This window comes from Fusarium coffeatum, assembly GCF_003316985.1.
Source record: "Fusarium coffeatum strain FIESC_28 chromosome Unknown BRIP53273_contig_142, whole genome shotgun sequence".
Classification (NCBI taxonomy): Eukaryota; Fungi; Ascomycota; class Sordariomycetes; order Hypocreales; family Nectriaceae; genus Fusarium; species Fusarium coffeatum.
Genome location: NW_022157935.1, coordinates 512,487 through 529,235, shown reverse-complemented (window position 1 = coordinate 529,235; position 16,749 = coordinate 512,487). Strand labels below are relative to the sequence as shown.

The following is a 16,749-nucleotide window of genomic DNA, read 5'->3' as shown; positions in this document are numbered from 1 at the left end:
TTGGCTATCGTGAGCCATCTTAGAACGTTAACGTATATACTATTTGGATAACGTTCTCATATACTGTTTGGCTCATATTATTGCAGTATATTTAGACAATATAAATCATTGGTCATAAACTGAAGTCTATAAGTGTTTTTAAACGACATAATCGTGACAGTAGTGGTAGTACATGTTTGGCACATAATATACAAACCACACAATAGTGGTCATGGGTCCTTTCAACCACACGTAGCATCAAACAGCTCCCTTTTCAGCCTCAAGCACAGACACGTCCACCACGTTTTCCTCCTTTGTTTCCACTTTCTGCAACAGCGGGAGCATTCCTCCGCCACGAAACAACACAAGCTGGTTCTTGTCCTCCCCATACTTGATACCCACTGACACTCCATCCAGTCCCATCTCCTGAGCTTTCAGGTTCCATAGCAGCTGCGCCACTTCGCCCTCTTTCGTGCAACACACATACCCAAGAGCCACATCGGCAGTGTGCATCTCTTTCTGTACACCTTTCGTAGCTGGTTTTTCTCCTACTAGTAGGCCCAGTACGTCAGTGCCTCGCCAGCCTGGAGGCGCTGCTGCCAAAGCGCCCTTGAGTTCGCGAATGTACATTGGGCTTGCGCTTCGAGCACCAGCTTTGCACTGAAGGATCACTTTGAATGTATGCGACGTTGAAGGCAGCGTCCATATGCCTAAGAGGTCCATGCCTCGATCTGATTGGCCGCCAACGCGCTTGAGGAGGAAGCCATATTGTGAGAGTGTGTCGGCGACTATGTATTCGTAGTGTGTGCCCCGATAGACAGTTGAGTTTTTGTTCAAGCTGGTCCGTTCCACATATGATAGAAATGTTGCGAGATCGGAATGTTCTTTACTGGGTGCTTCAGGGTATATCAACTTTGAAGGTTTGGGGGCCTTCTTGCTGGTCTTGCTGATGGGCCTTAAGCCAACTATTGTACCTGTACATCTTGATGGCTGAATTGTGTGTCTCAAGGCATTCCGGAAGCCTCGAAACAAAATAGACATTATTTCATGAGGATCTCGGTTTATACGTCTTTGCTTGGCTATGAAATGTAGATGTTTCGACGAGATGCATATTCTGCGTATGCATCAAAGCGATATATCATCTAATCCGAACCGCATCACCGGGCAGTCGAGTATATCGAAACCGCATTCACAACTGCTGCCAGATATGACCGACCCTTTGAGATAATAACAATAATACAGCACTAGATGATGAACAAAGTGATTTTGGGGTGATGTTACAATAAATGTATGCTTATTCATGTATACCATGTTCACTATACACTTGTGAACTTCTCATCAGCAATCAACCACTTTGTATACAGGAAATCCCCAAATGTATTCAGTCGCTTTGTATTAAAATCGCTTTTGTACTATACAGGCTGGTGCCTGTCCAGCCCCTTGGTTTAACTACATGCAGATTCCCAACGCCAATGCAGCATAAATTCTACCCGTCATACAACATTTCCGACGTTATATAGAAATACGGCTATAAAAGCCAGTCTCTTTTTCTTTTTGCAATCAATCATAACATATCTCCTTCAGCATGCTCTTGCATCCCTGGTGGAAATACGTTGTTTGCTAGTCGTGATGCCGATCGAGGTGGTGGCTTTTCTCTGCTTCTCTCGTCCCGCCGGACGCTTGGTACACGCCTTATTCTCGATTGTGACCTTCGAGTAACAGGCTTGATCATGTTTTCCAGGTAGAAAGCACCCTCGGTATGTCCTGTACCAGGTCGCTCATCGTCGGCGTCTGAGTAACCTCCAAGATATTCATCATCGGACACGATTTCGCCCATTTGTGGTTGATAAGAAGCTGGCGCAGAAGGGGACGTGATGGATCTAGAATGAAGTCCCGGTCGCGCTGGGGGAATAATCACACTAAAGGCACCCGGTGTCATGGTATTTGAGCTTGCTTCTCTCGAGAGCCCTGGAGACCGGTCGGCAAACCCATTCTGGAAAGATGTATTGTTTGACGCTTCGTGAAGGATGGGCAGGATCTGTTCATCGTAAAGCTCTGCTCCAGTCTCGAATGATTCTGGTGTGTATTCGGTGATCGTCCTTGAAGACCGGCCATCGTCATCGGTCGCAGGGCTTGACGGCTCGTCGAAGAAGTCGTCAAGACTGTCCAGTTTAGTTGCCAGATCAGCTGCGTGGACATCGCCACGGCCCTCGTCCGATAGCATGGTTTCGGTTCGCTCTGGTGCACCAAAGTAGTTGTAAGGGAAGTCGTCGGCATGGAACTCAACATCCGGCGTCGGGGCGGTCTCGGTAAGCATGCCCTCTGAGCCCTGACAGGTGTAGAATGCGGCATGAATATTGGCTCGCGTAGCATCTGTCTTCTTTGCAGGTACAGGAATGGCCCATCCTGATGCTTCAGGAATTCCAAAGAGACTTTGCGTACGCTCATATTCCTTTCGAATTGCCTTCGAGGTCGGGCGCGTCATACTCATTCTGAGGTGATGCTTGTCCATGTGATTGCCAGACATGGTCATGATGTTGTCCAATACCTCTAGCGCCTCCATGCAGAATTCTGTCTGCAACAATCGGAGCAGCGGCGAGATCAGGTCAGATCCGTGCCCAGCAAGCTCCGGCTTGCGCATGTCAACTTCAGGAATTGCCACACAAAGGATTCTCATTGTCTGAATCTTGACCCAAGACAGGGAATTTGTGAGAAGGCCGAGCAAAAAGGTGACCATCTGGAAATCCATTTGAGGGAGGTAGTATTCTCGCAAAGCTGCCCACAACTCGATGAGGAAGTCTTTGCTGCTATCCTGGGTATTTCCCATAGCAAAGTCATCCAGGGCTTCGGCAATAAGGCCCAAACCCTGATTGTCCGCTTCTTCCTGAAGCAGTCTTGATGTCTGCACAACACTGTCGTCTGGAATGGGCTTTTCGAGCTCATTCAGAAATCGGGGGAAATTGGCAAGTAGCGAGAAGAACAGACGCCTATCATCTCCGACTAGCCCGTCGCTGGGTAGTAGAACCAACTTGTCTATCGTGTCGAGGGTGGGCTGCCAGCAAAGTGACGACCTCAGACCCTTGTGGAGTAGAGGCTGTATACCTTCGAAGATCCCCTCCCATCGAGATGGTTGACCGTCAGCAAGTATTCGGCGCACATTAGGTGAGCTCAGATCCAGCTTGGTGAGGAATTTATTGAGCATCTCAACAGCTTCCAGAAATTCCCGTTCGTTGATAGATTCTAGACAAGCACATGTGGTCCAGAATAATTGTGGGAAGCTGAGGAGGTCATCAGCTTCAAGCTTGACAATAATAGTCTTCAGGGTTGTCAAGATTTCCATTGAGAAGGACTGGATTTCTGGGTCCTCGTCCGCAATCGTGTTGGACAATCGAGCAAGCATGTCTCCAAGCATGGCCTGGTCAACAGATGTAAGAACACATCTGAAAATCTGGAATGATCGACAGGCAAGGTGTCGAACAGGACAAGATGTGGCCCAAGTCAACGAAAGTCGTCCCCAATGTTCTTTAATTCCCGGGAATGTTATTTCAAAGGTCTTGATGACCTCGGCTGTGAGGAATTCCATGCTTGGTGGCACTTTGCTGTCATGATCATCCACCTTGCCGTTGCTATCTTCATACCCCCAAACGACGGATCGATCGTGCCGACGGACTAAGTCTATCAGATCCTCGATAGCTTTCTTATCAACGTCCTGGGTTTGATCGTCAATCTGAGAGATCACTACTTCGTGAATAAGGTGCACCAGCATCTCTCGCGCCTGCTCCTGAACCAGCGGCGTGTAGTGATCCCATAGAACGGTGACAACCTGAAGAAGAAGCGGGACGTTCTCCTGGGTGAGGTGAACGGGTGATACCATCAAGTCCACGAGAAGGATCAGGGATAATTGACCAAGAGAGAAACCTGCTTGCTTGGTCCCAACTGGCAGAGCCTCAGCTAAATCGGCACAGTATGGCAAAAGATTGATATCAGCTGGCGGCTCTACCGCATCTCGCTTTTCGTTCGGTACCATTGCTTTGGGAGTTATTTGCATAAGGAGGAATTCAACGACTTTGATGCCAGGCGTGCTGTTCGTTGTTGAAAGGAACACGACAATCTGCTTGGCGTACTCGACAAAGTTCTGTTCTCGTCGCTCGAGACACAGCTGCATGATGAATTCGAGGACTAGGCGGACATTCCCTGGATAAGGCCCTGTTGCAAGAGCTTGCCAAAGAGCTTGTACTTCGTTGTGTAGTGCTCCGCTAGACTTTATAGTGATCTCAAGGAGGTTTGCAAGAAGCACGAAAGATGGTGCTGCTGGTCCACCGCTTGGATCCAGCTTCAACTCTATGGACTGGATCCAGGGCAGCATGACTGCAACAACATTTCGTTGGGCCGCAGGCTGCAGCTCCTTAAAGTAGAGGGTGAATTCGGAGAAGATGTGGAAGGCTAACTCTGTGTGTTGCTTGGCAAGACGGGTAGAGATCTCGAATTGTGCTAGCTTGTAGACAGCCTGTGTTTTATCGGAAATGCTGATGTCGAAGTCCTGGATCTTTGAGTTTCTCTGTTGCCTCACTTCCAGGCAACGTAAAACAGCTGCAGATTTCGATCGAATCTCGCTTTGGTCATTGCCAAGGGTGAAAAGGCAGAGGCCAAGTAGCTTCCAGAAGGGACAAGGATAGTCAATATGTTCCTGCAAGACTTGTGTGACAACGGTGAAGTAACTTTCCAGCACCTTAGGTACCTCTGCCAAGTAACATCGCATAATGCAATGCTCCATCAAGTAAGGGACCTCTCGATTGTGGATGATCAAGTTTTGCAAAGCCCTTCTGCCAATGACGTTCATCTTGTCACTTCCAGAGTTGAAAATGGAGTCTATCCAAGCAAGCATGCGTCGAACGTCGAATTGAAGGACGACATTGCTCTCGGTTGTGACACTAATAGGACCACCACACAAAGCGGCCATAGCACTGAGGGCTGCAGTGCGGAGATTCCTCTTCTCGATCTCCATTGCAGCGGTGGCAGTGCCTCGCTCACCCAACGTCTGCTGGTCGATCAGCGATTGGCGCATGGTATCTTCACGGACGCGAATCTGGTTTTGATTCGGTGAAAAACCACACCAGTCTTCCATGAGCGAAAATGCCGACTTGCGAGACTCGAACGTCATCCACCGGGACGGATCTTTGGTTCTATTGATGCCTTCGAAGAGTGCTTCCATAAGACCACAGTAATGACGTCGGAGTTTCTGGAATTCCCAGTCCATTTGAACCTCCCCATCCATGAGGAATAACTTCAGGTCCTTTGTATATGTGGTAAGAGTAGTCAAGAAAAACTCGTTATTATAAACCTCCGGCTCACTGAGAAAATGGGAGGTGAGCTTGAAAACGTGCGTGATCTCAGTTCTAAGAAGATCCATTTTCCTGTTCCTTCTGGGGTTACTGTTCGTCCTTTGGTGTATCCGAGCTCGTGCCTCGTCGTTGCATCGAGAAACCTGGCCTTGCAGTTCCTCGAGCAATGTTCGATAGATATGAATGTTGATAGAACCCATGGCAACGACAACAGCGTCTCGTACAGATGCGGACGACACAGACAGTAGAGGGATTAGGTACTTGAACAGCATCCGAGCCGTCACGATCTTATCCTTGGAAGATGCCTTGGAGGCCATTCGGACATGCTGAGGATCTTGCGGCGTGGGCAAAGCACCTGGATCGGCGAGCGTCGTACAAGCAAATATCAAGTACAGCTTCCATTGCTCCACCATTACTTCAGGTTGGGTTGTTGCAGATCTTGCCCCAAGCCGAGCACTACCGGTCTCATTGTTGTAGTAGAGGCCTCGTGAAGGTTCGGACAGGTACACGATCGGTTTGTACATTTGCAGAATGCGATTGCAGATAAGATCACGACATATGGTGACTGTGAACGGGCACTTCTCGTAGGCCATCCGAATGAGTTTGGGGAAGATCTTGAACCATAGAGTTGTGTCATACGAGACATCACTAGCGCAAAGCTCAACAAGGGGGCCCTGGTTGTTGGTGTTTTGCAGGCCTCGTTGTAATCGGCTTCGTTCGGCAACAGAGAGCTGCTCGTCGTTGAAGTCCATGACCTTGCTAGATTCCCTCTCAAGGATATCAATGAGTCTTATGGAGTCCTTGTCTTCGGCTGATTCTTTTCGGAGGGCCTTATCGAACTCAACAATTAAACGAAGAACGGTGACCGCAAAGTGGCGAACACGGCGTGATTGTGAACAAAGGAAGAACAACCCATGAGCTTCTGCTTGGTCTACCTCTGCCCATATGCTAGAAAGATCAAGTTTTATGGCTCGTTTATCTGAGGCGTTTGCTTCCGGTTCGTCTGTAGCGGCGTCTCTGGTCTTTTGTCTAATCTCTTCAATCCATATTTGCAACAACTCCACGTATAAACGCAAGGTGTTCTCGATGTGGCTATGGCCAAGCATTCCGCCATCGGACATTGTCGAGTACCGATCGTCAAAATTGAAAATAAATCGGGCAAACCCCATAGTAACCTGCTGAGCGTGCGATTGCCGGGCGATAGCCTTCAAAGAATTGGCTGACGACTCAGCAATGTTGTACTGCACATGTGCCGTGCCAGTACACAATAAATTGATTAAGGAATTGAAGGGGATGTCGACAGAGAGGCAGCGAGGCAACGCTTGAACGGCTACATGAAGAAGTTCGTAGAACGCCTGTTTCTGGTCTGCAGCATTTTGGTGATCGTCTTTACGGGAGAAGGTGAAGGTCTCTGTGATGGGTGTTTTCGGCAGAGGGCTGCTGAACTTCTCATCCAGTGCCGCTTGGCCTCCAAAAGTGTTGTCGCAAATAATAGTGATCTTGCCTAGAATCTCACAGAATTTGACGTAGAATTCCCGGACTCCGTCACTCAGAACATGTGTCAATACAGGACGAGATATATACTCTTCTTTCGAAGCTGTTGCTGGCTGAGACAGAGGAAGGTTGCGAGGAGAAGAGATAGCTGGAGAGACAGGAAATCGGTCAGGCAGCGAATTGTGATTTGGGGTTCCAAAAGACTGAGGGAATGGCGGCCTTCCTTGTTCACCATTTTCTAGATCTGACATGATGTAGAGGAAGGCTCTGATGCCCACCACAACTCTATCAGGATCCAGCTGCTCAACCTTCAGTTCTTTATTAGAAATAAACAACTCAGCATTGATGAGAGGAAACACCACATTCCTGAAACAATATTCAGGATACTTGAAGCCAACAATCCGAATAATTTGGATCAAAGGTTCGGTGCAAGCAGTGTCAGAAGCAACCAGGCTTCGCTTGGATGATGGCAAAACAAGTTTCATGACCTCATCAATCTTGCGTAGACTGCTTTGAAATGTCTCATTAGTGCGGTACAAGAACGTCCACAGCAAACGAGAGATGACTTGAAGGCAGAGAGGCTTAGTGGCCCGATCCTTGATCTTGGCCTGCAGAGGTAGTATCAGTTGCAACCACTGAGAACCAAAATTGTCGGGAGAAGAAACACAAAGAAGTGTAGCGGTAAGTGGAAATGCGAAATTCCAATGTCTAGGTTTCATGAACATCTGAGCCAACCGAGGTCCAACAGCAGCAAGCACTTCTGCCCATTTTGGATGCATGAAATGGCTATTGCTTGCCTTTGCTGCAATCGGGAGAAGAAGCATCTCTATCACCTGGCAAAAGGCTGTCTTAATCTTTTGTCCATGTGACTTTTGGAAGAGACGACCGAGGGAGATGAGAAAATCACAACATTGTTCCCAGGATTCTTCAGGTGAGATCTTGAGCTTCAGATGTTTCATGCCTCCTAACACAAGCTCTACCTTCCCCTCGACGTCTCGGCCAGGGTGCGACGATGTGGTAGGGCTCTTCACCACGCGTTCTCGTGCCTGAAGAGAGCCTTCCAGGTCTTCAATGAACCTCTTAGTAACTCCGGTAAAATTAATACCACTCATATGACCCAGGAGTTGGGCAAAGAGATTCCAATTGGCAAGCTTGAGCGGTGACATCATCAATTGCTCTGTATCAGCAATCTTGAGTTGTCCAAAAATGATGTTTTCCAGCTTCTCTTCCATTTCGGGAGTGATCGAAGGAAGGTTGCTTTGACTGATGACTTCAAGGAGGACACGGCAAAGAATATATATAGACACGGTTGACCGACGCTCAGCTTGTGCCACAAATTCTTGTCTTGCTGCGAGAGTGGGCGGGCCATTAGGAAATGCGGCATCGGGACCTCCTTGGCCCGGTATTCCAGCCTGCACTGGTTCCGTGTTTCTTCGAAGAAGGGGCGCTCCTCCTGGCATCGCATTCCGAGATTGTTGAAGATGACTGCGGGCTTCATTGGCGGCATCACTTTTGCTTTTTCTCCAGAGCATCATGGAGTCTATTAATGCTTTTGGCTTCGGGCTAGCGATATGGCCTAAAGCGACAATCAATTGATCGAATGCCGGGTCGACGCCGGGGCCGCATACTTGTTCAACGTTTGGTTCGGGGTCGAGAGGAACCGTCACACATTCCGTCAACTTTTCTTCTGCTTGTGCAATAAACTATTAAAGTCAGCCGTGGCGCGCATTGATAACATCAAAGCTTCACTGACCGAAGTGAACAACACATGTAGCGCATACTCGCCAACAGTCTTCTGCTCGTCCTTGTGATGGCGAGACGAGTGCGAGTGATGGGGGGTATGGTCGCGCCGCGATTTGCTGTGCATTCGTTCGAGCTTGCGTTGGGTCTGGCCGTAGGGAGCATCGGCAGCGTTGGGACGGTCCATGGTCGCTACATTTCCGGAGAGGGATGTAGGGGGCCGTGATGGATAGCCGGAGTCGCCATCGATACGGGTGGCCACCGATTGCATGTCTGGGCGATCAAGGCCGACGCCAGCGGCTGCAATCATCTGTGGGCTTAACGGACTGGAGCTGGTTGAGGCCAAGCTGCCATTTCTTGAATGTTGGTAGCCGTGTACGATCGAGGTTTGACGGTGATGGCCGTAGGTTGCACTCTTGGGATCTATTATTCGTTCAACGACTCCTCCGAGTGGGCTTCTCGAGTGCGGTCCGTGAAGTCGTGGGGAGGCCAAGGGTTGGTGTGTCTGGGAGATCTTTTCGGCGGAGGAATCTCGCGAATGTCCAAATCGATGGGCGACTGGCGAATCTGAAGCTACAGGGCGTAGTGCTCGGTCCCAGCTTCTCTCATCTTCGTCCTCCTCGTCGAGTCTAGGAGCAGGCCGGGGAGCGTACCTGAGTGTATCCTGCAGGTGGTCCGGCTGCGGCTGCGACGGCACTACGGGTCACACAAGGGGGTTAGTCAACAATGGATATATGTTTGCTCAGATGTTCGAAGATATTGGTGAAACAGGAGCGGAGACGTTTGAAGCGCGAGGACAGGGCCTGAGAGCCAGCTACTAACGCCAACGCCAACTGCAGGCGGGAAAACAGACAGCTCTGCTGTAGCGAATCAACAAAGCTACCTTGCGCTGACAGATAGGATGACGAAGGTATTCCCGCGATACAGCCCAAGCCCAAATTTTAGAGGTGGTGCGGGAAGAGAGGGGTCGGGTTGGTGTAAAGCAGAGAGTGAGTGCAGCGAGTGGGCACCTGCAAAAGCTTTGGATTTTGACTTACCCATCCTCAAGTTCTATATCGCAATCCCATGATCTATGGCGATTCACCAATTTCAAAGTCAGTATCGCAACTGAACGAAAGAAAATAAGAATGGGAAGAGCGCTGGCTGGCTATTTACGGGGACGGGGTCAAGACAAGACAAGGGATGCTACTGTGCATGTGCAGCATACGAGGGAGTCTTTTTTGACAAGACAACAAAGAACACGACCGACTGACTGGCTTTGAAGGCTGGACCACAGGCGCGCAATGACGCTACCGTCAGCTTGCCCACAAAGCATTGGCCCGGCCCGCTGTATGGCTTGTCCGAACCCTTAAAGAGCCCGGCTGCTATGGAGCCAAAAGAAACCAGAGCGCTTTAACACATGGCAGATATGCTAACATGGTCGACGATTCGCAGTGTTTTCAGCAGTCATCCTTGCCAACATCTGCAAGGGCCGCAGCCTATCAGCGGAGCTAGGATCAACCGACATGGGATGACGGGCCCTTGGGAAACCTGGCGCGCCACCTCGCGGCTGTCAAATAGGGTTCTTTTTTTGGAAGGGGGCTTGGGTGATCCCTTGGCTCAGGGTTCAAGATCTCATCCGCGAGACATTGATATGCGAGAATGACTCGTTGAGGTTGAACATAAGAGTCCGAGCCATATTATGGCTCGCTAATTGTCAGGAGATGTGAACCTGCCTAATTGAATCGCCTAGCAAGGATCAAAAGGACCCAGATGCCCATCAAACGTACATTACAGTGCAGCAGCATTTGTTTCCATGCTGATCGCTGTACCGGTATGGGGGATGGTATGGAGCTCGTCTTCGTTAAGGCTATCCTTGGGTTAGCATGAAAGCTCAGGTGGGAATCATGTATGTACCTCGCTATCTCGCTATTAATATGGGATCGCGCACAATATAGAGTCCCCATGGAGGTTATCAAGCGAGCTCTTATGGGTCAAATGGAAGGCTTCTAATGCGCCTTACCCTAGAACCTCCCGGTTATGGCAACTCCTTGTGGAAGAACACCAAGGATTCTGCATGAGTCGAGAACTGGCCACGTTTGTTCAGACACTATGAAAAAGCAATCAGTGTCCAATAGCAGTTCATCCCGTACGGAGAGGAACAGGCGGTGTCAATCTCGCATGCGGGTAAAGGAACGGCCAAGCTTCTGGAAGCACGGGATGTTATCATTTTCTGATGCCTACACACAAATAAAGCGTTTGGTGAGATAGTGTTCATGTCAGCGGTGTGATTTGACCTGCCTTAGTGAGTGGCGATGACCAAGAAGAGACTCTGCAAGCTGAAGGAGTCGGGTAGTTCACGTAAGAGAATGGTTCTTTGGTTATTACTAGAACCACTTGCGAGACAACATTCATGCAAGACAGAGTCGCAGTGTGGCTTATTGATATCCCGCATTCCAGCAAGACCGTTTTCTTTCATAACAAGGTGCTTGTTCAATTAACATCACATGCACGGTTCATTAGTATCTAGGTTAAAGACTGCATCATTGACTAAGTCAAGGCTTTGTATTGTTCTCAGCCAAACGGTAAGCCAGTGAGGATACCTGAAGCCATGTTTGAACAACAATAGCAACTATGTTTTACCAAGTGACATACTTACTCTTCTTTGTAGTTTCTCAGACTTCGCGAATCTTCCAAATGATTGAACTCTGTGTCTGATAGTTTGAGGGGTTGTTGAAGCAATCAAGGCATCTGGGCTCGGCACTTGGAGGCATTGCCGCGGACATAATCATTGATTTCCGCACATGAATTTGGGGGGCGGAATTTCGGAATCAGCAGACACGAAAAATGATTTGGTTTGGGGATCTTTGGAGAAAACGGCTCGGAATCCAATACTTGGATGTGAGGAGAAGAGCTAACGTGCTGTTAGTTGATCATACAAGCGGGAGGAAAACGCGGGGAGGCAGTCAAAGAGATCTCATTGACCGGAATGCCGCGGCCAGTGAAAGAGTCAACCGGGAGTCAATTACGGTAAGTATCTCCCACTGGAAATTCTATGGAGATGGTGAGCGATGAATGGTTAATGGCGGGCCTGAAAGGCTGACTGATGAGCCTGAACCGTGAACGGCCGTGTTCGTTTTCGGGACCCCGCCGGCGTCGGCCGCAAGATCTCATGATACGACGGCCGACTCTTTAGTTCCGGGGTCCCGGCTTCGCTCTGGATAAGATAATCTATCTACCCGTAGACTACAGAATATAGAGATTCCCGCTTCAAGTTTCAAACTTGGTCTCTTTTCTTGTTCTGATTTATTTTCTTTTTCTGTTGGACGACTCATCAGAGCTCAACTGTCGCATCCTTCCTTCCTCTTCAACGACAGACAGGACAGGACTCATGACCTTGGAGATCGGTACTTGAGTTACAGACCATAACCACCCACTGAACGAACCCCTGCTACAGACCGGGAGAGCCCCAACAACTGAACCTAGAAACCCCCCGAAATCCAAAGGGTTCAATCCGAATCCCCCGACCAAGATAAAACCACGGGACCAACCGTTGAATTGTCTGGTTGGAGTAGCCACCTTTCACTTTCTCGTCTCCGTTGAAGTGTCCACTTGGGTTGGTCTACAGGGCGGAAGCCAACGCTTATCTGATTGATTTCTCGCTTGAGTCGTTTGAACAGCGCTGCACTTTACAGATCTGTCACTTGTTCCTCTCACTTTACTCTCGACACGTTGTCGAACGAGGCAAGTTTGCGAGCAAGTGGCCCAAGTTCAAGATTAGTGCTGATCCTTTGATGTAAGTCCGTCCCACCAACAGATTCGCCTCGCACGATAGAGAATCCTAGGATCATGCATTTAATCTCCTAAAACTTTTAGCGCAAAATCGTTACTGACAGCACATCTTGTTTTTAGACGCTCAGCGCCACATCCCACTGTCCCTCATCCCCCCGCCTCCTTTCCGGCCGACGACCATTGGTGATAGCACAACCATTGGGAGAAAAAATCTCGAAACTCTGTCGAAACCGGGCAGTTTCTACTTCGTTACAGGCTTCAATCTCTGTTCCTAGGACTTTTTTCTCACCTTTGACCGCAAAGTCGCTCCCGCGCTTCAGTAGCCGTCATGGCTGAACTCGACACTCTGGACGTTATCGTCCTTGGCGTCATTTTCCTCGGAACGATCGCATACTTCACAAAGGGAAAGCTATGGGGTGTCACCAAGGACCCTTATGCCAATGGCTTCGCTGCCGGCGGTGCCGCTAAGCCCGGTCGCACGAGGAACATCGTCGAGGCCATGGAGGAATCTGGCAAGAACTGTGTCGTCTTCTACGGTTCTCAGACTGGTACTGCTGAAGACTATGCTTCTCGTCTCGCCAAGGAGGGTAAGAGCCGATTCGGACTCAACACCATGATTGCCGATCTTGAAGACTACGATTTCGATAACCTTGATACTGTTCCCAATGACAACGTCGTTATGTTCGTTCTTGCAACTTACGGTGAAGGCGAGCCTACCGATAACGCAGTCGATTTCTACGAGTTCATCACCGGTGAGGACGCTACCTTCGCTGAGGGTAACGATCCCGCTCTTGGCAACCTCAACTATGTCGCTTTCGGTCTCGGAAACAACACCTACGAGCATTACAATTCCATGGTCCGCAACGTTAACAAGGCTCTTGAGAAACTTGGTGCTCACCGCATCGGCGAGGCTGGTGAAGGTGACGATGGTGCCGGCACTATGGAAGAGGACTTTTTGGCCTGGAAGGATCCCATGTGGGAGGCCCTTGCCAAGAAGATGGGACTGGAAGAGCGTGAAGCCGTCTACGAGCCCATCTTTGCCATCAACGAGCGTGACGACCTGAGCCCGGAGGCCAACGAAGTGTATCTCGGTGAACCCAACAAGCTGCATCTCGAAGGTACCGCCAAGGGACCTTTCAACTCTCACAACCCCTACATTGCCCCTATTGCCGAATCTTACGAGCTCTTCTCCGCCAAGGATAGAAACTGCCTCCACATGGAAGTCGACATCAGCGGTTCCAACCTCAAGTACGAGACTGGTGATCACATTGCTATCTGGCCCACAAACCCCGGCGAGGAGGTTGACCGATTCCTGGATATTCTCGATCTCTCTGGCAAGCAGCACACCGTTGTCACCGTCAAGGCTCTCGAACCCACCGCCAAGGTCCCCTTCCCCAACCCTACAACTTACGATGCTATCCTGCGATACCACCTCGAGATCTGCGCCCCTGTTTCCCGTCAATTCGTTTCTACCCTCGCTGCTTTCGCTCCCACCGAAGATGTCAAGGCTGAAATGAACCGCCTCGGCAGTGACAAGGACTATTTCCACGAGAAGACCGGCCCTCACTACTACAATATCGCTCGTTTCCTCGCCAGCGTCAGCAAGGGTGAGAAGTGGACTAAGATTCCCTTCTCTGCCTTTATTGAGGGTCTCACCAAGCTCCAGCCTCGTTACTACTCTATCTCTTCCTCCTCTCTGGTCCAGCCTAAGAAGATCTCTATTACTGCCGTCGTCGAGTCCCAGCAAATCCCTGGCCGAGATGAACCTTTCCGCGGTGTCGCTACGAACTACCTCTTTGCCCTCAAGCAGAAGCAGAATGGCGACCCCAACCCAGCACCCTTCGGTCAGACATACGAGCTCACTGGTCCTCGCAACAAGTATGACGGTATTCACGTTCCTGTCCATGTTCGTCACTCCAACTTCAAGCTACCTTCGGATCCCGGCAAGCCTATCATCATGATTGGTCCTGGTACTGGTGTCGCTCCTTTCCGTGGTTTCGTCCAAGAACGTGCTAAGCTGGCCCGCGATGGTGTCGACGTTGGCAAGACTCTGTTGTTCTTCGGTTGCCGAAAGGCTAGTGAAGATTTCATGTATGAGAAGGAATTCCAGGTAAGTCATCAATGTCAGCCCAATACCCGTAAAACCGCTTACTAACTGGTTCCAGGAATACAAGGAGGCTCTTGGCGACAAGTTCGAGCTGATTACTGCCTTTTCTCGAGAGAGCTCCAAGAAGGTTTATGTCCAGCATCGTCTCAAGGAGCGCGCCAAGGAGGTCAGCGATCTGCTCTCCCAAAAGGCCTATTTTTACGTTTGCGGTGACGCTGCGAACATGGCCCGCGAAGTTAACACTGTTTTGGCGCAAATCATTGCTGAGGGACGTGGAGTGTCCGAGGCCAAGGGTGAGGAGATTGTGAAGAACATGAGATCGGCAAACCAATACCAGGTATGTAGTGGCTATATGCTGCCCCCCGCGTATTCCATTGGGAAACGTTTACTGACTGAGTGGCTTGCAGGAGGACGTTTGGTCATAAAAAAAGAAAGCATTGCTCGGCGGCATGCTGCATTTGGGTTTATAGGTGGCGATGACTTGTCGGGTTTCACGGCCGGCGTTCTGCTCCACTACTATCTATAATGATGGTAGTGATATCTGATGAGCATACATGAAGTAGACTCGGAATCTTTCTTGCGGGTATTAGATGGGTTGGTGTTGGGATTGACTGGTATATATGCGATAAATGGTTTGTGGCATCTACACTGTTGGTTGAATTACATGTCACATGTCCAGGGGACATTGGTTATGCTGCGTTGTCACGCCTTTTGGCCCAGCTAGATTCGAAGAAGCAAGCAGAAACAATTTATTCAAGTACAAAATCTTTGTGTTTAGCCTACTCGTGTTTGTAGAACATCGGAGTGTGGCATGTTGTGCGAGATCAAACGAGCCTCGATGTTTACCCTGCACCCACATGGCTAACAAGGCTTTCCGACCTCCCTAATCTGAAGCGTTGCATGATGCAATCGGATTGTTTATTTGTTCTCTGAAAAGATGTATGCAAGTCCGTGGAGAGCTTTGATTCGCTGCGAACCTGCATTCGCTCGGTACTTGAACAATCCTTTTATACTGGAGTAACACCGAGGGTGTTTTCACAACATTCGCACAAAGTCAGTCCCAAGGATCTGGAACTCACTTTGATTAGTAACTATAACGGTGATCTGATATATGGTCCAAGGCGGGGAAGCCTTCGAGAAGCATGTGGGATAGAACCTTAAGTCACCATGAATGAGCCGCAAAGTAACCTCCAACTGTCTGAGAAATGGGAGGCCGGGTGATTGTAGAGCCTAAACAGGATTGATTGAGCATTCGGCATAACTAGTGATAGAAGAAGAAAAGTCGCAACAGCTTATGAACATCACGTTCGCTGTCCAGGACTACCTACTAGGAGGTAGTAAGTACTTCTGCACCGAGGGCTCAATACATATTGCCCTAGCCTGACAACACCCAACAGGTCAATACATTACAACCATCAGGTAGCTTTAATCATATTGTTCGACGCTGGTCAAACAAACTTGACGATCATGGTGTGGATTATTGCAGGTAACCGCCTTGGGTATGCCATGCAGGCCGCCAAATCCAAATGTTGATATTTAGTACCTATTCAGCTCACAGTTACAGTTCGTGGCTGGGCCGAGTCAAGAGAGAAGATGGAAAGATGCCGCTTCAAGGCCGACGAGACTAAGCAGCACCAACCAATTCGAGAATGAGCTGCATATCATTGATACGTACCATTCAGAACGCCATATGGAAACGAATGGAAAAAGCAATTCAATACACTACAGCCAATCGCAGTAGATAGATGTTAGGTATTGACCCAGGAGCTAGGGTAGCCGTTTGAAGAGAACAGTAGTGTCCGTAAAAAGACGACTTGTAGGGCCACTCATGCATAGATGTTCGTGACAATGTACGCAGGAGATGCAGAACACCCGTCTTGAAGAGGAACCTCGCTCCTTTATCCGAGCAACAAACGATGCATACCAAAGCCGAACAGGGAGGGTCGGTATAAACTTAAGCTCACAAAATGAAGTGATAGGCAGTCTGAGTTTGCAGACGAGTGTTTGCGTGGAGTGCACCAGGGGAAACATAGATGGATAGAAAAGGAGAGCCAATACGCAGCAAATTTGCAAGAGCACCGACAACCTACCCAGTACAAGTAAAAGAGCAGTTGCAGTATTTGCAGAAACCGAGGCATTTTAATCTTGTGTTTGACTGTTCTTTGTCGCTGGAAGATATCGCGATATCCAGATTACCGACGCCGTACGTGCCAGACACGACGCTTCCATCTACTGAGAACCTTGGGAAGTTGCTTTCCATCTTTGAATGCTTCAAAAACCTCTACTTTATCGAGGTAAGTGTTATGATCTACTCTG

At 49.2% G+C, this 16,749-nt stretch overlaps 2 protein-coding genes across 2 annotated transcripts; one reads left to right on the top strand and one right to left on the bottom strand.

Moving 5' to 3' along the window:
- Positions 1-237: 237 nt before the first annotated feature.
- On the bottom strand, positions 238-8,865 carry FIESC28_06702 (uncharacterized protein; the record flags this gene model as incomplete). Its single annotated transcript, XM_031160845.1, has 3 exons — positions 238-925; positions 1,689-8,518; positions 8,569-8,865. 3 exons carry the CDS (start codon positions 8,863-8,865, stop codon positions 238-240), a joined length of 7,815 nt encoding a protein of 2,604 aa, XP_031015223.1.
- A 3,789-nt stretch (positions 8,866-12,654) lies between these two features.
- FIESC28_06701 (uncharacterized protein) lies at positions 12,655-14,858 on the top strand (the record flags this gene model as incomplete). Its single annotated transcript, XM_031160844.1, has 3 exons — positions 12,655-14,436; positions 14,492-14,770; positions 14,841-14,858. The coding sequence occupies 3 exons, from the start codon at positions 12,655-12,657 to the stop codon at positions 14,856-14,858; spliced, it is 2,079 nt and encodes a 692-aa protein (XP_031015222.1).
- Between the last annotated feature and the right edge of the window lie 1,891 nt (positions 14,859-16,749).